The sequence below is a fragment of the Bicyclus anynana genome, chromosome 6, assembly GCF_947172395.1.
Source record: "Bicyclus anynana chromosome 6, ilBicAnyn1.1, whole genome shotgun sequence".
Taxonomy (NCBI): Eukaryota; Metazoa; Arthropoda; class Insecta; order Lepidoptera; family Nymphalidae; genus Bicyclus; species Bicyclus anynana.
In genome coordinates, this window is record NC_069088.1 from 2,707,685 (window position 1) to 2,735,285 (window position 27,601).

Sequence of the window (27,601 nt, forward strand, 5' to 3'; positions counted from 1 at the left end):
CGTGGAAATATTACAGCAGAAAGCAGTTTAATTTTTGTCACATTATTTTTTATATATTGACTAATTCACCACTTTCCCTCCACTAATAGAAATGACTACGTTAGAGGTATCTACAACCACACGGCGGGGATCGAATCCTTGACCTTTTACCCTTAACCTATCCCTACACCTTTTGAGGCTTCAACATACTGACGGTTTAGCAAACTTAAAAGAAATAATGAACCCAATATAATTAATGTTAGTAGCTTACTTCACTCATCAATCAACGCTATTCATTATCATTAATTATACGAGTGAATGAACAAATTAGTTAACAACTCGATATGGACTGGTAGACTTCATTAGACGCAGGTTTAAGTTTTTTAAAAAATAATATCTGGGTGACCACATTTTGGTTTAGATATCTATTAGATATTGTAAAAAAAGATACCTTTTTTTCCATTTTGTCACGTTTGAAATATGAATATAATCTCTTTTCTTCGGTCAGTTCTTTGTCCATTGTCAACTTCAAAAACAAGATTCGTTGTGCATTCATTGATAAAGCATAGATGCACAATCACAATAAAGGATGCGCGAGCAGCTCCACGTGTTTCAAAAACCGTGTTGACTACCCTCGTAACATAATATCGAAGTTATACCTACTAAATTAAATTAAATTTAGTAATATAAACTAATAAAATTTAAAGTCTTCACATTGCGTTTCACACGCGACGCATATTTTATCAACTGTGAATGGTCCATCTGAAAAATAAATATTTATTTTTAATATATATTGCCTTTTTAGATTGAATGCTAAATATTTTTTTTCTCCTAGTACGCCTCCTTTGACTTCATCCAACCTTTTCATTCAATTTATTTATAGATTGAAATTAAGTGCTAGCTTATTGTTAAATAATAAACAAGAACAGATAATAAATAATAAATCGTTTACAATAACAGATAGGGAGGAGCTATGAAATTCAATCAAACGATTTAATACCATGTTGACATTTTTAACATTAGCAGTAAAATTTCTGAAATTTGTATTTTTAATTACTCCTGCCTCTTGACTCTAAAAAAGATACTTAACTAAAAAAACGATTCACATAAACAAATCAGAGCTCTTGTTTATGAAGACCATCATCTCAACAATGCTTGTCGAAATATCATGACTTTCGATTGAGATGATTTTAACTATTTACACATCAGAAGAGTTGGAAGCATATCCTTCTTCAGGCGAGAAAAGCGAGCGTCGACTTTAGCATAATTTAAACTTTACTGTCAGTTCAAAGTGAAGAAATAAAGTTAAAAATAATACTGGTTCTCTTGTCTCAAAATATGAGAGGAAAGCTTTTTCGGAAGAGTTAAAAAAAATTGTCAGAGCGCCTTAATAAAATCCCAATAAGTGAATTAAAATCAACTTTTTGAACATAGAAATGATGGCTTGCATTAGTGCGTTGGAGGTGATAAAAAAAGCAAAACTTTTTGAGTCCCACCTCGAGCAATAAAATTATGATAATCTAGATTTGCTATATCAAATTATTATAGTCGTCACATTTTTTTTCCATCTCATTTCTCATCAAAAATAGGAGAAAATAAGAGTAAACTAATCGGTTGTATAGTAATAAATATAATCTAACATTTACCTATTTGGAACCACTGAGTAGTGGGTATCCCGGACTCAAGCCTCGCCAGGGATATCGCCTCCCTCAAAGCGAAAGCTACTGATATTCCCATACACGTAGCTGGCTCTCCCGTTGCTGTAAACATAAGTTTTGTTTATAAAGATCAATGCACTATTATCACTGTATTTGTGTAGTGAAGATAATCCCAAAATTTAAAGAAACAATCAATATGAAAAATATAATTTTAAAGGTAAAAGAAAAAGTAGTAAAACAAAATGTTATTATATTTTTGAACTTTAAATGCAAATTACTTTATCGCGCTTACAGATCACAAATAAAGTATAAAAATTTCAAATTACGTTGAAAATATTTTAGTTAATCGTGCAACTGTTTTTAAAAATTTAAAAAGATTTTTCGCGAACAATAATATAATAAGCTTATTTTCATATTACACAGTGAACTTAAGATAATTATGCTTGATTATTTATCGCACAAATTAAATTTTGCATAATTTTATTTGATTGTAATAAATTTTCGTCAATCTAATGTTTAGCTTCTCAAGTATTACTTTGTATTTTGATAGCACTTTGTTGGCTTTTTGGTTATTCAGTAAGTCTTAATCAGCTAATAAATGATATAATTAAATGTATCTACCTTTTGCCCCAAGAATAACTTCATTACTGAACGACCGCCTCCTAAAATATACTCTAAAGTCTTGTGGAATATCTAGAGCTTGAGGAATCCAATATTCCCAAGTACGGTCAGTTAGTAACTCGCCGGTGTCAGGGTGATATACTAGATGTTCACTTGTCCAGTATCCGAGGCCGAAAATAAAAGCCCCTTCAATCTACAACGATTAAAATAAATGATAAACACGTTATGATAGTTTAATTTCTGATTTGAAATATGTACTTAATATTATAGTAAAGGTTACTAATGTATTTATACATTAAAAATAAAATGTTGAAATGGCTTACTTGACCAAGGTCTACTTCAGGGTTGACACTTCGACCAACATCTTCAATTAAATCAACACGTAGTATTGTATGTTCTCCTGTTAAAACATCTATTTCAACTTCAGCCAATGTAACTACATAAACGTCATATTGTTGGAAATCTTTCATGCTTGTATAATAATGCACTTGCAGGTCAACTTGTTGATTGTACGCTTCTTTAATTAACTCCTTCCAAGTTGGGTTAACCAACTGAATGCGTATAGGGGCAAGTCTTTCCAAAAGTTGTTCACAACACCTTCGCACACCTATTCCTATATTTTGAGATGTTACGCTAGCTCCAGAGGCAATGCCATTAGGAGCAACCATAGTATCATTAGGCTTTACCTGTATCTTATCCACCGGTAGTTTTAGGAAGTATGCAGCTATTTGAATTGCTTTAGTGTTTATTCCTTGACCCATTTCAATGCCCCCATGAGTTATGGACACTGTACCGTCGTCTGAGTAAACTGACATATTTACCTCAAAGGTTTGAGATCCCTTAGATGGCCACCTAAGCCAACTAAATCTTAAACCACGTTTTTTCCACCTGTTGTTTTTGTTATATTCATCAACTTTAACTTTCCTTTCGTTATAGTGAGAGTTTGTTTTCAATGTGTCTGTTAATTCTAACAGGTCCTTGTATAATTCTGTATCTAAATTTTTTGAACGGACTTCAAGTGCATCTAAATTTAACTCATAACATATACGTTCAATCACTAATTCAGCCATCGCTACGCATTCTATAGTACCTGTGAATAACAAATATGGCATTATTATAAAATACTAGCGGACGCCCGCGACTTCGTCCGCGTGGAATTCAGTTTTTCACTAATCCCGCGGGTACCATGGATTTTTTCGAGATGAAAAGTAGCTTATGTATTATATGTATATTAGTCAGAGTAAAGTATATTTCTATTCTATATTTCAGCCAAATCGCTTCAGTAGCCGCAGCGTAAAAGAGAAACAAACATAGATCTAGGAGCTAGGAGGAGGAGCTAGGAGCTTTTTAAAAATTTAGAATATGATCACTTGAGGTCACTTTTGGGGGCAAGATGGAAAAGACAAAAAAAATATTCTAACTGCATCATGTGCTATATCAAATGAGAGGCATTGATGAGAGGAGGAATAAAAAAATTATAGTTATCAACAAATAAAACACAAATAACTTTTTTAAAAATTTTGGTTTGTCTGATTTTCCGTCTGGGCTGAATCTATGAAACAGCTTAATCGATTTTTATGTGACTTGACTGAAAGATTGAGGATGTTTCTAAACAACATATCGAAGTTATATTTTATACTTCACATATTAGAAATACTTTACATATTAGACATTGTGAATCCTACTAATATTATAAACGCGAAAATTTGTACAATAGGCGCGTTTTTTTTACGTGGTATCCCAACACGTAAAAAGAACGCGCCTTCAGACTCTAACTCGTGGGTGGTGAGGAAAAGAGTCAATGATTAATTATTAATAAAATTTCTAAATTAATAATTGACAAAAATTGGAATAACAAAATAAAAAAACAATAATTGATGACACATTATTAGTACACGCGTATAATAAATATATAATTGAGATTACTGAAAAATATTACTCACTTCGGAGCGCTGTAAAACCTTAACTGTTGACTTAATGAAAAAATGTTTCGTATGAAAGTTGTTTCCCAAAAAATGATCTACAAAAATGGTCTGATGTTATTTTTTCGTACAATGATAAAAAATTTATATCGAAAAAGTATAAATTATTATATTTCTAGAATTTCTGAACATTTTCGCTTATAACTTTTTTATTTATTGTTCTACGACAAAAAGTTACTGAACCAAAGTTGTAGAAAATATAATTTGCACTATAATTTTCAGAATATACTCCGATTTTTTTTTATTTGGCGGGCGATTTCAGTCTCTACTTTCACTAGCCAAACTCTAGTACTTATGCATAAAACTGCATTAACTGATCTTCATTAGTTTATATATAAATATTTTCTTACCAGGAGATCTGACCCAAGAGTTGGATGCGGTATCTGTTACAGCATTATATCCCGTATGGCCCCATCGTGTTTTTTTATAGCAGTTATAGTAAATATCATCGGCAAATTGCATAAGAGGTTCGTTGTACACATAACCATTGTCACTGAATAAATCTTCTTTTAAATATTGAATTTCTCCTTTTGAATTAACGTGGACCTGTTTTAATACAATAACGGTTAAATATAATATTATTGATATCACAATATTATGAGTATTGTTAATACGTACTTCATAATTTCTGGAACATGGTAAACGCTTTCCTGTAGCCCTCATATTGACATCGATAGGGGTGGTGAATCTACAGGGTCGGTTTAGTTTGTAGACCACCAGACTACAAGCTACAGCAATTTGTGCTGACCTAGTTATTTTGTAGCCATAACCACCACCAATCCTTCGTACATAAACGTCAACTCTGAAATATAAGCAGGGAAATTATAATAGTTATAAAAATATAATGTTGAGGAAATATTTGTATTTTTGAATGTAACTAATCAACTCAAAAACTACTAATCTACTTGAAAAACTTTTTCGTCAGTAGAAAGCTACAATAGTAACAAAAACATCCCAATATTTCAACGTCTACTCCAGTAAAGTTGCTATGTTCTGATGACCTCGATCCTGGCCTTGATCAGAAATAGTTTTAAATAGTTAAATAAACAAATAATGATAATGTCTGCATAATATCAATACTTATTTATATATTATATATCACTATCTATAGTTATTTATATGTTGCAAAATTTGTACTTAGCGGATTTCTAGTAATTATTAACTGTCACCCTGCCAATATCCATCTTTGTACGTCTGGTTTTCCATATTTCTTGATGACCTTTTGCTTTTATATAATAATATAAGAAATATAGACATACATTTAATATCAGTTACCTGTTTTCATCTATCATAAGAACCCTTGCAACTGCTTGCTGCACCAAGTCCATCCATTGCGTTGTAGATATTAATTTTATTCCTTCTTCAGTGGGATACGCTACGCATGCTAATGTTTCCATAGTGAATGCATATTGTGAGTAAATAGTATCTTCTCCTTTTATTACTTTTGTAGTATCAGGACCTACTTCAGTTGCTGGATGTATAGAAAATACGGTATATTTATTAGGATCATATTTATTAATTTTTATGTCAATGACGGGTTTTCTTATGTTTGAATATTCAATGTGTACTAAATTTGCTGCTTTTTTGGCTATACTTTCACATTCAGCAACAATCACACCAACAGGTTGATCATAGTATTTGACTTCACCATTGCAAAATAATTCTTCGTCAGTTAAGTTAAATATATTAGGTGCTGGTATATAACTGTTTACTCCTGGAATATCCGCCGCTGAATAAAACGCTATAACCCCCGGTTCACTCTAAAATCCAACAAATAAAATAATATTTCAGTAATTTGATTTTCAATACAATAATATGTAGTTTATAATACTATATTTACTTATTAAGATACCATTTATGGATTATTTTAGAAAACTGTACTAACAAGAATAAAATATTTCCATAACTCGAGGGTTACTTACGAGTATATAATTATTATCACTGTTGTTGTAAATACATATATAATTGGGGTTGTATATATTTTTCATTTTGTATATTTGTTTTCTTATTAGCTTACGCAAACGTATTTGTTAAAAGTGAAAGAATCAATTACTTTTTACATCGTAATTACAAAATAGACTAACGTGACTTCTTACCAACGCTATAGAAGGATCAATTTTTTGTATAGTTCCAAGTGGAACTTTAGCTAAAACAAACGCAAGGAACACTTCCCCTGAGAGAGATGGCGTATCGTCGGCATATTTTGCTTCCCCAGCGCATTGTATCTATAACAACATGAAAGTCATGAATTAGTTGATATGTAAAAAACAAGTATTGAGTTTTAGGTGTTGTCTTGTGATTTAAATTCCTATCTATAATGATTTAAACATAAAAATCAAATATTTAATCTTAGGCACTCCTAAAATATATAATTGTCGAAAAAATGCATAATAACTAAATCAATACTTATAATAATACAATTATACGATACTAAAACATAATCAAGTTTTTTTAATTGTTGTCTGTCTCTTTTTCTGTTTGTATGGGGTCATCTCTGGAACGGCTGAAGAGATTTTAATGGCACTTTCACGGGAAGATAGAGGAGGTTATAAAGCAATATATAAGGTTTTTATACCGAAAAAATACATTTGTGAAATACTTCGCGTATATGAAGCCACGGGCGTCCGGTAGTAAATACTAAAATTATTTACTTAAACTAGGTACGTATTTACCAGTCCATCAATTTTTGGTATAGGTTCATTGAGAGGCCACAATGCTGGATTCGTTTCAAACACCTGAAGGCTTTTAGACACAGGTCTGCTGTCTCTTAACTTGATAGCTCCAGAACAATAAGTTGGTTTTAGTAGAGTTGGGGGACATAATTCCAAAAGACCCTGAAACACAGTCAATTATCTTACAAATCTGTAATTTGAAGTTGGAACCAATACCAGTACTAAGTTTGTACTTTGCACTGAATTTGTAATTTTGAAATTAAAAGTTTTTTTTTTATTTTATGCAATTAGGATTACCTTATAGAAAAGCCCCAAAGATGCTTGAAGTTTATATTCGATTGGTGGATCAAGCAAATGTTTAACAAATACAAGCTCTTTCTTTAATATATCCAATGCACACTGCAGAGTCTCATTTGTGAAAAGAACTTTGCCTTTCAAATACATTTCAGTTTCATATGCACGAGTAATAGTTGAAGTTAGACCACTGTAGACAATCCTACTTTCACTAACTGTAAATGTTTCATCAACTTTGTACAGAAAACCTGCGTGTACTAGAGCATGGGCGTTTTGAGAACGTGGCATTATCTGGAAATCGACAAATAACAATAATAAGTGGCTAAGTCCGTCTTAACACATAATGTTTCTGGTTCCTCAAAGAAATTACAAAAGATATCAAAAATGTCACAAGCATGTTTGTCTTGATCATTAATTTAGATTTGTGTTGTGTATGTACCTCAGTCTTACACCAAAATCTGAAAGATCTCAATAAAAGAGTTAGCGGTTAATATTGTTTTTTGTTTTAATATTGTAAGCGTCAATAAAGATATATACACTTTGTACGAACACGTTGTTTTTGACTTTTGAGTCTAAATTAATATAAATTATTGATTAGTTTGGGACACGTGTGTCCCAAACTAATTAACATGTCTTAAAAAGTAAATTTAAGCATTGCGTTAGGAGTTATATTCAAAATTGACTTATCCTAAATGCATACACTAACTTGTGGAACCCCAAATTTTTGCTCTCATTGACTAAATAAATACATAAATTGTTTAAAACTAAAATCGATAACAAATAAAAATCTGTCATTTTTAATTACATACCTTAAACGTCGCTATTTTATATTCATTACTCAGCGGCGGTAACAGAACGTTGAGAATTATTTTACCTCTCATATTTTCTATGAGGAATTCTTGCATTGTTAAAACCACTTTATTTCCAGGGCCCGTTACTGTAAATAAATAATAACTATTACATAAACCTTAAGTATGCAAAACTACATGCTTCAGGAGTGTTATGTTTTTAAAAAAGGTATATTTTTTATAATACCTAGTATAGTATAATAATAATTCTAGCTAAAATTGAGAAGTTCTATCTAATCGTGATCTTCTTACTTGCAGAGTATAATTATTATGCTTATGAAAATCATCATAAACATAATTGTATGAAGTTTATCATCTACTTTACCTTTTTACCGAATTACAAGAAGTGTAATTAGCTGAACTTTGGTCTCATTAAACACACAGAAGACACTATTTTAAAGGTAATTTGTCATTACGTTTCACCTACTATGGAAACCTCTAACTAAATCGACGTTATCACGTGTGTGAGTTCTGTGAGTTATATTGTTCATTACTTTGGGGATAGCAAATTCGCTGGCCCAAACTAATTTAGTAATAACTTACGTATAGTAACCGACGCGCCAACAGTTTCAAAAAGTAGGAATATATCAGACTTGAAATCAGAATGTTGATTCTTTAGAGATAAATTTCCAGCCACAGTGGCAAGCTGAAAAGACATAATAATTATAGATACTTCCAATTATATAGGAAAATTAAACTGTACACCACTTAAATTAAAACTAAATCACTTGAAGTAAAACATTCATAAAAACTATTCACAAATAAGTAACTAACTATCATAGGGCAAAACTTAGTTAATCACAATGATAAGTTAATATTTATTTACATAACGATTAATTCCTAATATATTATGTAAGAGCTTGTTGGGCCATCTTTGTCATAAAGTTATAAAAAAAGCATTAAAAGAAACTTTGTCAGCCCTACCACTGGTAACTTTGGTATGCAACTGGCTAGATTGTTAAAAAGTATCTTGACATAAAGGACATCTCTCGCTACACCTAAACAACCAAAGCACACAATATTAGCCTATTAAAGTTATCCATGGCTAGCTGACGCCACGCGGGTAAAACTGCGTGGCGTCAGCGTTTCCGTCTCATGTCTCATTTTCCGTCATTGCCGTCTCGTAGAAATAGAGGGACAATATATAGCATATAGCTTTCCTCGTTAAATGGGCCATCTAACACTAAAAGAATTTTTCAAATTGGACCAGTAGTTTCTAAAATTAGCGCGTTCAACCAAACAAACAAACAAACCCTTTGGCTTTATAATAATACTAGCTGACGCCGCGTGGCTTTACCCGCGTGGTTACCGTACCGTAGAAATACAGGGATAATATATAGCCTCCCTCGATAAATGGGCTATCTAACACTGAAATAATTTTTCAAATCGGACCAGTAGTTCCTGAAAATAGCGCGTTCAACCAAACAACAAACAAACCCTTCTGCTTTATAATATTAGTATACATAAGAGCATAGGCTGACTAATAAAAACTAAAGAGTCTTACTCACTATAAAAAAAATAACTCCTTGAAAGTCATACTTACGTTTCTAACAGTTATATTGGCAACCTTCTCAATGTGATCATTCAAAACGTTAAGATAAGTGAAACCTTCAGTGTGAGCTAAAGATTTAAAAATTTCTAAAACTTCAAATAGCGTAGTTCCGCCTCCCAGCACCAAATTCTGATCCATATAATAACTTTTAAGCTCTAATACATCACTTATATCTATCAAAAGTTTAGGATACTCTAATATGGGGTAAACTCCTAAAAAAGGATAAAAAATATAATGATAATAATGCGAAACAAGCTCACTAATTACGAAATTACTTTACTGTTCCGTATTTTTTATATTTCTTTGTTAATATTTATAGAACTAAAAAGTAAATAGATAAGAAAATTACTGTAGTAATTTGTATCTACGTAACCATAATTTAGTTACTAACATAGTATTTCTTTATTGTACATCAGACAATTTTTGTTATTTCTGGATTATTGACTTTTTACCTTTTCCTGTATTTCCATTGACAAGCATGTAAGATTCCGTTCCTTTTTCTTGCCATATATAAAACACTTCATCCAAAGTGTCCACTCTAAACCAATCTCTATCATCACTTAGTTTTATATATAGGACTTTATTCCTTTTGGGTACAATGCACCATTCGGAGTGTTCACATTTTGATTCAGAACATAATTCTCCAGATTTCTTACATATTTTCAAGTCTTCAATATCCAATATGTCGCTTGGTTTTGGACAATCTGAGGCAAAAGTTTTGAATGCCTCCAGTATTGGTCTGTACCCCGTACATCTACATAGATTGCTCGATAAAGCTCTTTCTATTTCTAACATTGTACGTGGCTTAGCTTTCAAATAACTAAAAGTACAATTGCGTGTTATTAGAATAATCTTTTGCTACATTAAATACATAATTTAAATGCATGAATAAAAAGTATGGTAGTGAAACAAAGACGATAGTGTTAAAGCTTCTTTATAAATTACGCTTTTGGTTTTAATATACTAGCGCAAGTCCGCGATTTAGTCCGCATGGCATTCAGTTTTCAAAAATCCCGCGTGAAACACGGATTTTTCAGGGATGAAAAGTAGCCTATGTGTTAATCCAGAGTAAAATCTATATCCATTTCAAAAGGGAATAGCCACTGGCCATACAAAGGCGGCCCAGGGAACCCAGGTATAAAACCCCCGTATAAAAATATATGAAGATGATAATATTATTATGATGTTTATATAAGGATCTGGTTAATTAATTTGCTTAATAAAAGTAAGCTTCTTGAATAAAAATATTTTTTTTTATCACTCTTCTAGGGTAATATGTTCGCAGGTGTATCAAAGCGGCGAAGTAACATTTGAAGATTTTTTTTTTCTGTTACCAACAAGGAAACGAACAAACAAACTTATCATAAGTCTTCAAAAACTATCGTAAAACTCAGGCTGTATGGCCAACAATCTTGGCTTGTCCCCGTTGTGAACAATTTAAAGATGAATTGAAAATGTCGTAAAACGTTGTAGCAAAATATTTTGATAGAGTAATAATTTCATTATTATAGTAGAATTATCAAGATTTTTTTTGGATACAAGTAAACTGCCGGGTGGTTAAGGTAGGCCTGAGCCGGGGATGACCATTCGCCTTTCAGCCAAATCGCTTCAGCAGTAGCGGCGTTAAAGAGTAACAAACATCCATACAAACTTTCGCGTTTATACTATTAGTAGGGTTGAAAATATAATGAAAAATGTATTTCAAACCTGTAACACTAACCTGTACATATTCATGACCATGCCCGGAGAGCAGTAACCACATTGCGAGCCAGCCTTAGCCGCTAGCGTGGTCTGTAGCGGATGATATCCTTCCAATCTGTTGCCCACTTTTTCTATACTTGTAATGTCCCAGTCTTGACATGAGGTTATCATGACCATACACTGTAAATGATATTTTTAAAACTGTTTTCTACATTAAATCATATTGAAAATTGATTATAAATAAAACATAAAAAGGCTCAGAGTCACACAGCGAGCGATGGAACGAGCTATGTTAGGAGTATCTCTGCGTGATCGAAACAGAAATGAAGAGATCCGCAGAAGAACCAAAGTCACCGACATAGCTCAACGAGTTGCGAAACTGAAGTGGCAATGGGCGGGGCACATAGTTCGAAGAGCCGATGGACGTTGGGGTCCCAAAGTGCTGGAATGGCGACCCCGCACTAGTAAGCGCAGTGTTGGTCGGACCCCCACCAGGTGGACTGACGACATCAAGCGAGTCGCAGGGATTCACTGGATGCAGGCGGCTCAGTATCGTGATGCTTGGAAGTCCCTACAAAAGGCCTATGTCCTGCAGTGGACGTCCATCGACTGATATGATGATGATGATGATGATGATGATGATGAAAAGATAAGATAAAATTTAGGGATATCAATATTTATAATCCAGACATTTGTACTTGGTGTCCAGCTCCAGGTGTCGGCGCAGGTAGTCCAACACCGTGGTGGTGGAGCGCACCTCACCACCAACTATTGTGCACCTTACCGAGTTCACGCCTTGAGGAGCATCGCCGTGGCATTTGACCGCGCTGACGATGCACGCGCCGCAGCCCGCCTCCAGACATTTGTACTTGGTGCCGCGCAGCTCCAGGTGTCGGCGCAGGTAGTCCAGCAGAGTGGTGGTGGAGCGCACCTCACCACCAACTATAGGATTTAAAAAAAACTCACAGCCCTAATAAGGAAAGGTGTTTTAATATCTTTATTAATTTTTATAATTCTTCTGTGTTATTTCTCCTAAAATGCTGGATCGATTTGGAGGAGATTTACTGGTTAATCGTATTTGAGTGCGTCCAAAGTTAACGCTAAAAATTTGAATATTTATTTATTTTTCACCCTCTTATATTTTTATTTTAGGGTCAAAAAGTTTATGTGCACTAAGTTCCCATTTACCATTATACCAAAATTCATCTTGATCGGCTCAGCCGTTTATCTGCGAAAAGGTAACAGACAGACAGACAAACTTACTTTCGTATTTATAATATTAGTACAGACGATCGCTTTAACATTTCCAACCGACCTCCTTTATTGTTGTTCCTGAGTCTCCTATAATCCACCAATAACACCAGTCAATAGTCCACCATGCTAGCCCAATACAGATTGGCAGACTTCACACACGCAGAGAATTAAGAAATTTCTCTGGTATGCCGGTTTCTTCACGATATTTTCCTTCACTAATTTTTAATTTTTTTTTTTTGAATTTCTTAAAATTCACACAACTGAAAAGTTGGAGGTGCATGCCCCGGACCGGATTAGAAAGCACACCCTCCGGAATTATTGGAGGCAGGGGTCATATCCACTGAGCTATTACGGCTAATAAATATTAAGCATAAGTACATAATTATATAGTATCATAGTTACATACCTGAATGCTTAACACCATTAACTGAAAAGTTAACTCTGTCCATGACAACGCCCAATATCGTACTATTCTACTCGTAAGGTCGCTAAGTAAGCGCTTTAATCAACATACACAGTTGTATTTTTTGTACTAATGGTCTAAGGTCCGGCATTATAAATATTTACCCTCATCTGTTATTTATTAGTGATAAGAAATAAATGATAGATAATATTCACAGTGACACATTGCAAATCAGTTAAAATGTGGCCAGACACTTTTTTACATACAAAATCTAGGAAACCATGAAGTAAATATGATTTACTTCATGGTTTCCTAGATTTTGGCAACCTATTAAATTATGCATAAAATAAGCTTTCATTTAACATAATAGATGTCTAAATAACTGATGAGGGGTCTACAAATAACATTACTCAACTGTTTATGTCTAGCAACCCCACGCCTGAAAAGTGAAAGGTGCGCACAATAGGTTGCGCACAAAAAATGTACCACTGTCAATGGTTCATCGAATTTTGCTGCCCATCTCTTTCTCATAACGCGGGTCATACAGTAAAAGCTCATTATTCGCGGGGGATACGTTCTCTAAATGTGTCGCGAATACAGAAACCGTGAATATCGGGAAACGTTCTTGGGTGACAAAATAAATAACATTTTTTAAAAGCTTCTATTCAGAGTGATTTTAAGCAGTGGCATTCTTAAACCATCCATTCGCAATTTAGGCAATAGGTATTTGCAAGTTAAAGTTTAAATTTGCAGATTTTAAGTCAGTTTCGTCAGTCAGATCCGCGAATAACGAAATAATTAGCCGCGAATTAAAATATGATATAATACTACACGTCCACAATATAATTAGGCAACCTATGTGCAATGGAAATATTTTCTATCATTTATTTCTTATCTCAAATAAATAACAGATGAGGCTATATATTTCTTATGCTGGATCTCGCACTATAATATTTCTGGTTCATCATCGACTATTTCATGTAACCTGTAATTATACAGGCGTGTAATGTAACAATTTGGAATGTTTAAATTGTGGTTTATTACTTGTTAACGAATGACTCAATCACTAAGCGGTTAAAGGGATCGCTGAAATACAAAAGGTCTTATGTTAAATCACTGTTGACACTACCTACTTAACTATGTTCGTACAAAGTATCTAGGCTAGTTGACAATTTTTTTTTAAATAGTCTTAAATAGTTCATCATCGTTCTATTAGATTGAAAGACGTGATTACATGAAAATTTTAGTTTTTAAATATGTTTTTGACAAAACGATCCAAAACGCCTGTCGGCCATGATGACATGTTTCAACTGTATTATGACGTCACTACAACAAATCTCTTACAAACGGAGCGTTTGGCAAAAATATTAGTTATTAATTAAAATTATTTATTAATCACACAGTAACAAATTTAGTTAGACGTTTAGTACATAAAGTAACATAGTGACGTCACAAAATGGTCGACAGCGTTTTTGACTTTAAGGAAATTTGAAAATATACTTACCTACATGATTTTTTATTAAATTAAGTTTCACAAGAAATCCATATTAATTAATATCGATATATTTTAATATAACTGTTAAACGTTGTGCAATTACATGTAGGTACTCGTACCTACACTGTATAAAGAACTAGCGGATGCACGCGACTTCGTCCGCATGAAATTTAATTTTTCACAAGCATTCATCTGCGCAATTTAATAAAAGTATTTTGCATATGGCGCCAAAAATCTATAACAACTTGCCACAACAGCTGTCAAACAGAAGCATAAGCAAACCTTTGCTGATGCTTCAAAAAATAGTATTAATTATATTTCTTTTAAACTTAATGTCATTAAATTTTAATTTAATTAATTAAACAATAAACATGTTACGTTATGTTTGTATACCTATTAATGGTGAAACATTGTTACCTAATACATAAGAACATCTTTGTATAACTAAATGTAATGTTTCTTGCAAATAAAAGATTCTTATTCTTATTCTTATTCTTACAAATCCCTCGGGAACCAGGCATGAAAAGTAGTATTTGTGTTAATGCAGAATAAAATCTATTTTTATTCCAAATTTCAGCCAAATCGGTTCAGTAGTTGCGGCGTTAAAGAGTAACAAACTTCCGTACAAACCCTATGTGTTAATCCAGGCTACAATATATCTTAATACCAAATTTCAGCTAATTCGGGTAAGTAGTCGAAGCGTGAAAGAGTAGCAAACATCCATACAAACTTTCGCGTTTATAATATTAGTAGGAAAGTAGGATAGTAGGATGATTAACTTAGTGCTAATTGGCACTAATTGGTCTGTAAATTTTATTAGTAAACTAGCGGACGCTCGCAACTTCGTCCGCTTGAAATTCAGTTTTTCATAAATCCCGTGGGAACCATGAATTTTTGCGGGGTAAAAGTAGTTTATGACTCAATAACTTCCACTATATTACAATGAAAGCCATAATAAAATAAATAAAATAAAATAAAAAAGACATTTATTTCTTACAGAAGTACTAGTTTACAAAGTCTTGTTAAGTTAAGTTTATCTTAGTTGTGATAGTATCAAAAAGTAGATGATTATTATTTAGTAGTTAGTGCTTTTCGTTTTATTAAAGTAGTTTAGTTAGGTACGTTAATATTATATTGCAACTATTCTGTAGGAACCCCTTTGCGGTTAAAAGCCTCTTCCAAATTGTGCCAATTTTCTCTGGATGAATGACGAGTGAACCCCATATTTATATTTATATACTTTATTTCTTATTTATAAATTTATTTGTAGATACACATATTACGAGAAATAAATACATATTATGAAATTATCAGCATGCAAAAGGCGGCCTTTTAACTAATAAATAAATAGCTATCAATAGCTATTTCTTCCAGGTTAATTTTGATTAAGAATGAAAAAAAATTAGAAAGAACAATTCAACCGACTTTAAGAACATAAAACCGTCCAACTAAACTAAAATGCAAAAAAAATATTATATTATGTTCTACCGGTTGATCAGATTGAAGGCGGTGTAAATCAAGTAATTTAAGAATATCATTAAGTTTGAACGGCTTAAATTGACATGACAATGGCTTAGCGCTGCCTTCAATCTGATCAGCAGGTAAAAAACAATTTAATGTTATTTTTCGCTTTTTAATTTACATACAAATAAAAGTAAGTATTAAATAGTTACAAATGAAACACATAGTTATTTTGAAATCACAAACAGACACTCAATTTTATTTATATGTATTGATGATTGCAGAATAAATTGCGTGCTAAGTCACGCGTGAGACTGTTCCGTAGTCATGATATAAATTTGTTTGTGCAATCAAAAGGGATTTGTGCATTATTATAAACTAACTGACGCCGCGCGGTTTGACCCGCGTGGTTCCCGTTCCCCTAGGAATACAGGGATAATACATAGCCTTCCTCGATAAATGGGCTATCTAACACTGAATGAATTTTTCAAATCGGGCCAGTAGTTGCTGAGATTATTGCTTTCAATCAATCAAACAAACAAACTCTTCAGCTTTATAATATTAATGTAGATTAAGGTTTAAACTAAATTATGTACAAACTAATAAAATTTAAAGTCTTTGCATTGCGTTTCGCACGAGACGCATATTTTTTCAACCGTGAATGGACCATCTGAAAAAGATAAATTTCTAAATTATTATTTTTTATTAACATTCAGCTTTACACAGGTTGCTCGGGAGTATTTCACTTAACTCTAGGGTTATATTCTCAGAAAATGAATTAAAAATGTTTAAGGAACACGTTTTCTAAAATGAATACTACTAATATTTATTTGATGCCGTGGACGTCTGCCATTGAATGAACGAAGCAATGCTCTCGTTCACGACCTTCTTCGAACTACTCTTTGACATGTCTGAAATAGCAATTTCGATTTCTTTCGATTCAGGTAACTTTAACCAAAGATTTGTACATGTGATGAGTTGCAGCACACATTCTCCCAGGCGAGTAACGAGAGCGTCGACTTCAGGCCTGTTTTAAATTTCAAAATCAGCTGACCCTGCATTTGTTTCCCTAGATAAAGGAAAATATGCTGGTTCCTAAGACTCCAAAAAAAAGACACGAGAGGAAAACGTTTTGGCATAGGTCATCGAAATTATAAAGAAATAGAGGAAATAAAGCATTCCCGTTTTTGGGTTACAATAAAATTGTGATCTTTTAGTTATGCCATATCAAAAGTGTATAATCTTTATTCCTATTCCATTTCCATCAGACAGAATAAAAACAAGAGCAAACCCATTCTGTGTATAACATTATCAGTAATTATTCTTATTATCTTTGCGATTTCACCCACATAGTTCCCATTCCTGTGATAATACTAGAATTAAATATTGCCTACTCGTATGTTACTCATCATCATTATCAACCCATATTCGGGTTACTGCTGAGCTCGAGTTTTCTCTCAGAATAACAGGGGATAGTCCACCACGCTGGCCGAATGCAAATTGGCAGACTTCACACATGCAGAGAATTGAGAAAATTCTCTGGTATGCAGGTTTCCTCACGATGTTTTTCCTTCACCGTTTGAGACACATGATATTTAATTTCATAAAATGTACACAACTGAAAAATTGGACGTGCATGCCCCGGACCGGATTCGAACCCACACCCTCCGGGGTTCGGAGGCAGAGGTCACATCCACGGGGCTACCACGGCTCGTTAAAATTTGATACGGGTATGTATTTAAATTATGTCTATAAAGTAGTAGGAAGATACACTATAAATACGACATACTATAATTTGAAAAAAATTATTGGGGTCCTTCCACACATGCAAAGTAAGGATGAATTTTTTATCGTCTATCCCATTGTGTGTGTGGGGTATCGTTATCATTATTTTTGTGCATTACATGAGGGATTAAAGTGCAAACTTAATCTACGGAACCCTACACTGCGCGTGGCCGGTTTTTAATATTGGTATCTATCAATTACCTATTTGGAACCACTGGGTAGTAGGTATACCAGAATCAAGCCTCGCCAAGGAAATCGCCTCTCTCAAAGCGAAAGCTACTGATATTCCCATACACGTAGCTGGCTCTCCTGTAACTGTAAACAAAAAAAACTCTGTTTATAATGGTAAGTAAGAGCCTCGCTCACTCACAACCGGTAAAGACGTACCGCCAAGCAATTTAGCGTTCCGGTATCGTGTAGAAACCGAAAAATCTCACCTGATAGTAAGTGATGATGCAGTCTAAGATGGAAGCGGGCTAACTTGTTAGAAGGAGGATGAAAATCGGTGTGGATTTTTATCCTCCTCCTAACAAGTTAGCCCGCTTCCATCTTAGACTGCATCATCACTTACTATCAGGTGAGATTGTAGTCAAGGGCTAACTTGTAAAGAATAAAAAAAAAAAACTTTTAGTTGGCCGACATAATTGGCCGGTAGAACATATAGAACAGATATAGCGGATGTGTGACAGCCCGCACATCTGTCCAACTTAAGTCGTCCAACTAAATGACGCACAATTAAAAAGTCGTCCAACTATCGGGTAACTAAAAATTGTCAGTGAGCGGCCACCCTTAAAGTAGTGTAGTAGTGTCATTACTTTGTTTGTGTTACCTAAAGAAGTTTATAGTAATAATAATAATAATAATTTATTTATTCATGAGAAAGTACAGAAGGTTTACAGAACTCGCTGTAGACATACATACTTTCTACCTTGACAGGTGTATGAATATTAAAAATAATATTATACTAACTAATAATTCTAATAATTAAATATTAAATCGGTGAACATGATATTAACAAATAAAAAATACAAGTACAATTAGCATAATTTGACGAGGCATTCTTAACATCAAATAAAAATATCTATCTTTCTTAACATCAAATAAATACTATCTAGTTGAAATTTTGTTAAATAAACATTGCATCAAAATACTTTTTAAATTAAAGTATTTCAATTAAACAACTACTTATGTAGTACAGGCCTTCAATGGTATAGTTATGCTCATCTTAGAAGACATGGTAGACGGATAGAGCCGTGACAGCCTCTATTTATTATCTGAATTTTGCCTTCGATTCGGAAAGCGTAGGTTTGAATGCGATCCGGGCATGCACTTTCAACTTAACGTGCATTTTAAGAAATCAACCCATAAATCTACAACGGTATTTTTTTACCCAGGTGACTTAGTTTTGTGTCTGTATCGTTTTTCTTTTTTAACGCAGCGCCTTGCGATTTTGTGTTTTCTTGTAAGTCGGCAGTGGCCTTAGAACGGGGAAAGAAGTTTTGCACAAGTCCTGGTCGAAACCACTAAATATGCATTTACTGGCATTGTGTGAAGAGTTGGCAGAGGATATTGTGTATTTTGTTGATGCGGATATTCATGAAGACGATGTATAAAGTGTTGACAATGATACTACTTCCACTATAGTAGCTCTGTTATATTTATTTTACTGTACAAACATCTTTGAAAGGAATACCAGACCACGTTTAAATCAAAAAAAGTATAATAGTTTTAGCAGACTCAGAATTGGGCCGGCGTGGTGGACCGTGGACGTTGTGTATATGGGTTGTAAATGATGAGATGACATCGCAGCTATTCTCTATTCGAATTACTATTTGATGTTTAAATACAATTTTGTCTATTTTTTATAAGTGTAATATTTTTTCTCGATCTCATTGTTTGCTTCTCAAATATTATAAATTATAATTATGTATTTCGTAATCACTCTGTTAGCACTTTTAGGTAACACTTATTATGTAATATACAAATAACTAAAATAAATGCTATTGGAATTACTTTTTGCTCCAAGAATAACTTCATTACTGAACGCTCGTCTTCTAAAATATACTCTAAAGTCTTGTGGAATATCTAGAGCTTGAGGAATCCAATATTCCCAAGTACGATCAGTTAGTAGCTCGCCGGTGTCAGGGTGATATACTAGATTTTCACTTGTCCAGTATCCGAGGCCGAAAATAAAGGCCCCTTCAATCTACAAAGAAACAAAAAAGTAACTCAGACATATTTTGATGTTAGCTTATTATCGACATACTCAAAACTTATTAACGTCTAATTTACAGATAAATAATTTTTAAAAATGACTAACTTGACCAACATCTACTTCGGGGTTGACACTTCGACCAACGTCTTCAATTAAATCAACACGTAGTAATGTGTGTTCTCCTGTTAATACATCTATTTCAGCTTCAACCAATGTAACTCCATAAACGTCATATATTTGTAAATCTTTTAGGTTTGTATAATAATGCACTTGCAAGTCAACTTGTTGATTGTACGCTTCTTTAATTAACTCCCTCCAGGTTGGGTTAACCAACTGAATACGTATAGGGGCAAGTCTTGCTAAAAGTTGTTCACAACACCTTCGCACACCTATTCCAACATTCTGAGATGTTACGCTAGCTCCAGAGGTAAGACCATTAGGTGCAATTATAGTATCATTAGGCTTTACTTGTATCTTGTCCACTGGTATTTTTAGGAAATATGCGGCTATTTGTATTGCTTTAGTATTTATCCCTTGACCCATTTCAATACCCCCATGAGTTATAGATACTGTACCGTCATCTGAGTAAACCGACATATTCACTTCCAAATTAAGAAATAAATGAGTTGGAAACCTAAGCCAACTAAATCTTAAACCACGTTTTTTCCACCTGTTGTTTTTGTTGTAATCAATTACTTCAATTTTACGTTTATCATAGTCAGAGTTCTTTTTCAACGTGTCCGTTAATTCTAACAAGTCGCTGTATCTTTCTCTATCCAAATTTTCGGAACGAACTTCGAGTGCATCTAAATTTAACTCATAAGATATACGTTCAACCACTAATTCGGCCATCGCTATAGCTTCTAATGTACCTAAGTAACAAATATATTTATTAAATATATCATAATATAATCATGATCAAATTATATACCTAACGCAAATCGTAATTAATATTTTGAGGCACAAATTATTTTATAAATAATTATGGCTTATCCATATATTTGCATAGGAACATAATCTACATAAAAAAAGGTGTAAAGCCATGGTGCACAACTTGTTGAATAAATATATTCTTACTAGTCTATGCTTTATCAGATACTAAACTAACTTTATATACTTACCAGGAGATCTGATCCAAGTGTTAGATGCAGTATCTGTAACAGCATCATATCCCGTATGGCCCCAACGTAACACCTCATAACAGTTAAAGTAAACATCATCGGCTAAAAATAGCATAAGAGGTTCGTTGTATATATATCCATTATCACTAAAGAAATCTTCTTTTAAATATTGAATTTTTCCTTTTGAATTGACGTGGACCTGTTCCAACACATTAATTATTATTATTTGATCTTATAACATAGTTATATTGTCATTACATAATTTCTTGATAACAAGCAATACTTACTTCATAGTTTCTAGAACATGGTAAACGCTTTCCTGTAGCCCTCATATTGACATCGATAGGGGTGGTGAATCTACAGGGACGGTTAAGTTTGTGAACCACCAGACCACAGGCTACAGCAATTTGTGCTGACCTAGTTATTTTGTAGCCATAACCACCACCAAGTCTTCGGACATAAACGTCTACTCTAAAATGTATCCAGAAAAATAATTATATTATCTGTAAGATATGACGTTGGTAGATAATAATCAGAATTGTTGGTAATTTCCTCCGTTGTAATTATTGACGTGGATACGTCTTTAAAATTACTTCCATAGTGACTTCCACGAAAATTGAGGGATACAGTTTTTGCTACTGTAGTTTCGTAACTATCGTATATTATATTTTTGACCTCGTTCAGAAATAGTTTTAAATAGTTCAATATTTTTTAATTATTTTCTACACTTTCCACAGTTTTTGCCACACTTTGCATTGGTTCTGCACTCGTATTGGTACCTATCACACTCAAATATATATAGCCTATGATATATATAAACTCAAAACTACCGTGACGTACTATAAATAAAAGATTTTTTTAAATCGGTTTAGTGAACCCAGATAAATGTTAACTATACCTGTTTTCATCTATTTTAAGAACCCTTGCGATTGCTTGTTGCACCAAGTCCATCCATTGCGTGGCAGCTATTAATTTCATTCCTTCCTCTGTAGGATACGCGACGCAAGCTAAGGTTTCCATAGTGAAAGCATACTGTGAGTATATTGTATCTTCCCCTTTTATTATTTTTGTAGTATCAGGTCCTACTTCAGTTGCTGGATGTGTAGAAGTTATTTGATATTTATTAGGATCATTTTTATTTATTTTTATGTCAGTGACGGGTTTCCTTATGTTTGAATATTCAACGTGTACTAAATTCGCTGCTTTTTTGGCTATACTTTCACATTCAGCAACAATTACACCAATAGGTTGATCATAATATTTCACTTCACCATTGCAAAATAATTCTTCGTTTCTAGTGTTACCTATGTTAGGTGCTGGTATAAAACTGTTTACTCCTGGAATATCCGCAGCTGAATAGAATGCTATAACCCCCGGTTCACTCTGAAATACAACAAATAAAATAAAACTTAAATAATTTCATATTAACAACAATATGCCTACATATTGTTGTGAATATGAAATTTTTTAAGTCATTGTTAATTTTATGTTATTTATAAGCATAGTTTAATTTATTTGTTTTTACTTTATGATAATAATATTATTTGTATACAACAAAGCGTCGCCTGGAGAAGAACGCCTTGTGATAAGGCCACTGCCTTTTAAATGTTTGTTCTTTTTTTAACCCCGATGTAATAAATAGGCCTGATACAATGTTTTACTTACGTTTTGACTATATAACATTCGGATGCAAAGTAACTAACTATTTGCTTATCATTTGCAAACTTTTGCAAATTAACGTCTTCTTCTATTAAATCATTAACTTTTTTATATATTCACCTTTATAAGTAACTTGTCAACACAACCTGTCGACGGTCCATAAGAGTAAGCAATAATAATAGATACCATAAAAACAAAGAACCATGATCCCATGTAGAAATTTTAAAATTATATTCAACAGACTCAGAGCCACTCAGCGGGTGATTGAGCGAGCAATGCTTGTAGTCGATGGACGTTGGTGTCCCAGGAATGGTGACCCCGCACCGGACAGCGAAATGTTGGTCAGCCCAACTACCCACTAGATAGCCACTAGATGAACTGAAGACATCAAGTGGCTTACAGTGTGCCGCTGGATATTTGTCTAGCAGCGGGCGTCCATCGGCTGATAATGAACATGATGGTAATTCAACAAAATTCAAATCAAATCATCGTTTGAGCAAATAAACGATGATTTGATTTGATTTGAAACAGTTTTTGATTTGAAAAAGTCATTGAACAAAAATTACCTGTAAAATGACCCAACGTGAATAAGGCTTAGAAGGCTGTTACTATATCAGAAAACAACTCTGGATACTATGCCGTCATTTCTAAGCGGTACAGTGATGAGTACGCGAGTGAATGGAATTTCTCAGGTACAAATGATGAATTACGACTAATTATAATTGTTTATAGTGTTAAAGATCTTCTTCTTAAGGTGCCTCTCCGACTAGCGAAGGTTGGCAGTCAGATTCTTGAACTCGTCTCTATCCTTCGCGAGGCGAAATAATTGTGCGGCGCTCGCGATCCCGGTCGGAGTGTTAAAGATGATTAAAAATAAATGTCAAAAATCCTAGTGCCGTACTAAAATGGTGGTGCCGGAAGTCAGAACAAACTTTTAATTGTCGACAATTGCAAAAGCAAAATAGGTTATTTATTACTGTACGGCATTTGTGCAATTCGTTTTGTACGCATATACAGATACTTTACCCGAAAACGCCGTACATTTTTCTAGCGCAGGAGTCGAATTATAAGGGTCGCAAGCATTACTCTTCACTCGCGTATTCACCTGTACCGCTCAGAAACGACGGCATAGTGCTCAGAGTTATTTTCTGATATAGTAACAGCCTTCTAAGCGTTATTCACGTTGGGTCATTTCACAGGTAATTTTTGTTCAAGGGCTTGTAGTCTATTACGATGGGTTTAAGTGACTTCTTACCAACGCTATAGAAGGATCAATCTTTTGTATAGTTCCAAGTGGAACTTTAGCTAAAACAAATGCAAGGAACACTTCTCCTGGGAGAGATGGCGTATCGTCGGCATATTTTGACTCTCCGGCGCATTGTATCTGAAACCATATCAAAATGTAACTTGGTATGTAAACATATTTTTGGTTAGTTTTATTTATTTATTTTTAAAAAAAATATATAGCTGTAGTTAATAAATAACTTTTTAACGACAAAAAAGATGTTTGAATTTGGAAGAAGAAGAAGAAGAAAAAAAAATTCTTTATTGCACAAAAAAATACATGAATAAATAGAAAATTTGACAAAAAATTAAAAACTTAAACTTAGCAAGCAAAGCTGACCTTGTAACTGTATGCAATCTCTATCAGGCAACTCCTGATAAGAGGACTAATAATAAATTTAGGAACTTACTAAGCCATCAATTTTTGGTATAGGTTCATTGAGAGGCCACAACGCCGGGCTCGTTTCAAACACCTGAAGGCTTTTAGAAACAGGTCTACTGTCTCTTAACTTGATGGCTCCAGAACAATAAATTGGTTTTAGTATATTTGTGGGACATAACTCCAAAAGACCCTGAAATAAAGTTAATTCGTTCCAGTTCTTACTAATCTGTAACTCGTCAAATATATGCTATAACTTTAAAATCAGACTCCGCGCCACGAAAGAAGTCCCGCGGCTAAAACTGACAGCGCCTTACATAAACGATGACAATAAAACCGATATTACCAAACGACAATGAGCGCCATTAAAACATTAGCGCCGCGTCTACGAGACTTGTTTCGTGGCGCGGAGTATAGATTTAAATGGAATCTAATTCTGTAACTATTGCGAGTACTAAATTTACACTTTAAATTTGTAGTTTTCAAATTAAAAGTTATTTTATGTTTTGTATAATGTAAATATAAGGACATCACCTTATAGAACAGCCCCAAAGATGCTTGAAGTTTATATTCGATTGGTGGATCAAGCAAATGTTTAACAAATACAAGCTCCTTCTTTAATATATCCAATGCACACTGCAAAGTCTCATTCTTAAAAAGGACTTTGCCTATTAAATACATTTCAGTTTCATACGCACGAGTAATAGTAGAAGTGAGACCACTATAGACAATCCTACTTTCACTAACTGTAAATGTTTTATCAATTTTGTAAAGAAAACCTGCGTGTATTAAAGCGTGTGCGTTCTGGGAACGTGGCATTATCTGAAAATTGACAAAAATATATGTTATCAGTTATAAAAAATTAATTGACAAAAACAAATACCAAAAATGTCACAAGCACGTAGGTATAATGCAATGATCATAAAGATTCAACTCAAAAATCTGGCAATTTGAGATAACCATCTTTTTGGATGGCCGATTTGATTACGTATACGAGAATAATAACAATTAAATACAGTAAATATGTGTAAATTAGAGTTTTATAGATGTCGTTAGAAGACACTGTTGTTAAATGGGCTCGGACGTTCAGCTCCTGATAAGACCACACTACAGCCAGCATTCAACTTATGATCCCGAAGCATTTCTAAACTGTGTTTTTTGTGTGTTGCTACGATTTTGATGTTTCGCTGGAAACTTGAAGATACATTATTCTAAGATAATTTTATTTGTAATTTTTTTTCTATTAATTGTCTATATTTTATAATTTTATACCTTAAATGTGGCTATTTTATATTCATCACTCAGGGGCGGTAAAAGAATGTTGAGAATTATTTTTCCTCTCATATTTTCCAAGAGAAATTCTTGCATTGTTAAAACAACTTTGTTTCCAGGGGCCGTTACTGTAAATAAATAAAAACAACTATTAATATATGTACTTTGAAGACAAAAGTCTTCGAACAGTGCGTGTTGCCAATGTTGACCTAAGGATCTGAGACTTGGTCGCTAACTATGGGCCTTACTTAATATAAGAGAGGTCAATTCTGTACATAAAATATATTTCCAAAATAATTATCACGGTATGATTAGAGATCGATACTGATGCCAAAAATGCATACAGTAAAAATTTTGTCTGTCTGTCGGTATGTCCGTTATAGAAACAAAAACTACTCAATGGTTTTTAATGAAACTTGTACAATTATTCTTCATACTCTTATATAGGCAGGTTATAGTATACTTTTCATGACGCTAACATCAATAGGAGCAGAGCAGTGAAGGGAAATGTTGGGAAAACGAGAAAAGTTACTCCATTTTTCAGCGATACTACTGTAAGGGCTGTATTATAGAGGTCTAAGGGTGGACGAAGCTGCGGGGTCCGCTAATATGCAATAAAATCTAAAACTGAATATTAAAATCATTATTAACATGATTTTATGATATTTTGTCTTTGCTTTCCCACTTTGAATTAACTTTTGTGGAATTGAAACGATTACAGAAGATTAGACAGGGAAAGTAAACTTTCTTAAAGACGCAATTCTGACGCTTATGTCTACCACCAGGTAACACTGCTATGTTTATCTTTGAAGCGTGTGGTTGTTGCTCTTTACTTAACTTTAAACTATGCCTCAAGTTAACAGATATTCAGCGTATTATCATGTATCATCTCTAATACATAGTAATTAATCACAGAACACGGCGATAACTAAATTAGATGGACTAAACCGGCTTTTTAGGGTTCTGAACGTATTTACAAATAAACTTACATATTGTCACCGCCGCGCCAACAGTTTCAAATAATAGAAATATATCGGATTTAAAATCAGAATGCTGATTCTTCAAAGATAAATTTCCAGCCACAGTGGCAAGCTGAAACGATAAAAATAATAAAGAATAGGAATATTAAAATAATATCGTACACAACAAGAATAATAGATAGTAAGAAACAAAAAATATTTATAAAGGCAAGTGTGAAAGAAAATGTTAGAAGGGGTAGACGAAGCGAACGTGGCACCAAATACGGTATATTCTCAATATTGAAGGACGCGGTCTCTGCCTACACTTATGGGAATGAGGCCCCTGTTACGTTACAGAGAAACAGAAGTATAACTTCTTAAAAACTAATTACAGATATAAGTATAATCCAAGAAGCACAGGACAACGCAATTAATCACAAAATGCAGGTATACTGAAATGGTAGGAGCATAAGCTTAAAAACTTTATTTAGCAATCAAACTATGCTCCCTCTTTTAAAAAATATAAATACGGTGAAAGTAACACTTACGTTTCTTACAGTTACATGAGCAACTTTTTCAATGTGATCACACAATACTTTAAGATAAGTGAAATTTTCCGTGTTAGCTAAAGATTTAAAAATTTCCAAAACTTCAAATAGCGTCGTTCCACCTCCAAGCACCAAATTCTGATCTAAATAATAACCTTTAAGCTCTGATACATCACTTATATCTATCAACAGTTTGGGATACTCCAATATTGGATAAACTCCTGAAAAAAAAAATTATATTTACTAAAAGTGGTTTAGACAATTTTAAAGGATTAATATGATAAATAAACTCACTAATAATGTAATGTGTATGTTTAGATATTTTTTTGATTGGTCACAATACTAGAAATCAAATAAAGAGAGAATAATATAACCATGCTATATTTTTAATCTCTATTACCACACAAGTACTAACATGGGAATTATGTTATACTTTATAACATGATATTTTTATTATTT

The 27,601-nt window shown here is 33.4% G+C and overlaps 1 protein-coding gene across 2 annotated transcripts in view; it reads right to left on the minus strand.

Moving 5' to 3' along the window:
* Positions 1 to 138: 138 nt before the first annotated feature.
* The window catches only part of LOC112054963 (uncharacterized), a 70,605-nt gene continuing 43,142 nt past the window's right edge, over positions 139 to 27,601 (minus strand). The window contains exons 5-21 of one of the 2 annotated variants that reach the window (XM_052882027.1): positions 27,139 to 27,363; positions 12,092 to 12,249; positions 11,327 to 11,487; positions 10,059 to 10,426; positions 9,598 to 9,818; positions 8,598 to 8,700; positions 8,016 to 8,143; positions 7,210 to 7,497; positions 6,913 to 7,074; positions 6,337 to 6,465; positions 5,516 to 6,000; positions 4,859 to 5,042; positions 4,591 to 4,786; positions 2,582 to 3,348; positions 2,259 to 2,451; positions 1,626 to 1,739; positions 139 to 741 (exon numbers count right to left, since the gene is read on the minus strand). In XM_052882027.1, coding sequence (XP_052737987.1) covers positions 671 to 741; positions 1,626 to 1,739; positions 2,259 to 2,451; positions 2,582 to 3,348; positions 4,591 to 4,786; positions 4,859 to 5,042; positions 5,516 to 6,000; positions 6,337 to 6,465; positions 6,913 to 7,074; positions 7,210 to 7,497; positions 8,016 to 8,143; positions 8,598 to 8,700; positions 9,598 to 9,818; positions 10,059 to 10,426; positions 11,327 to 11,487; positions 12,092 to 12,249; positions 27,139 to 27,363 — 3,953 coding nt within the window. In that variant the 3' untranslated portion in view covers positions 139 to 670. Of the gene's footprint in view, positions 742 to 1,625; positions 1,740 to 2,258; positions 2,452 to 2,581; positions 3,349 to 4,590; positions 4,787 to 4,858; positions 5,043 to 5,515; positions 6,001 to 6,336; positions 6,466 to 6,912; positions 7,075 to 7,209; positions 7,498 to 8,015; positions 8,144 to 8,597; positions 8,701 to 9,597; positions 9,819 to 10,058; positions 10,427 to 11,326; positions 11,488 to 12,091; positions 12,250 to 12,967; positions 13,109 to 27,138; positions 27,364 to 27,601 lie in introns of those variants that run through there. The other variant, XM_052882026.1, reaches the window with a different exon arrangement.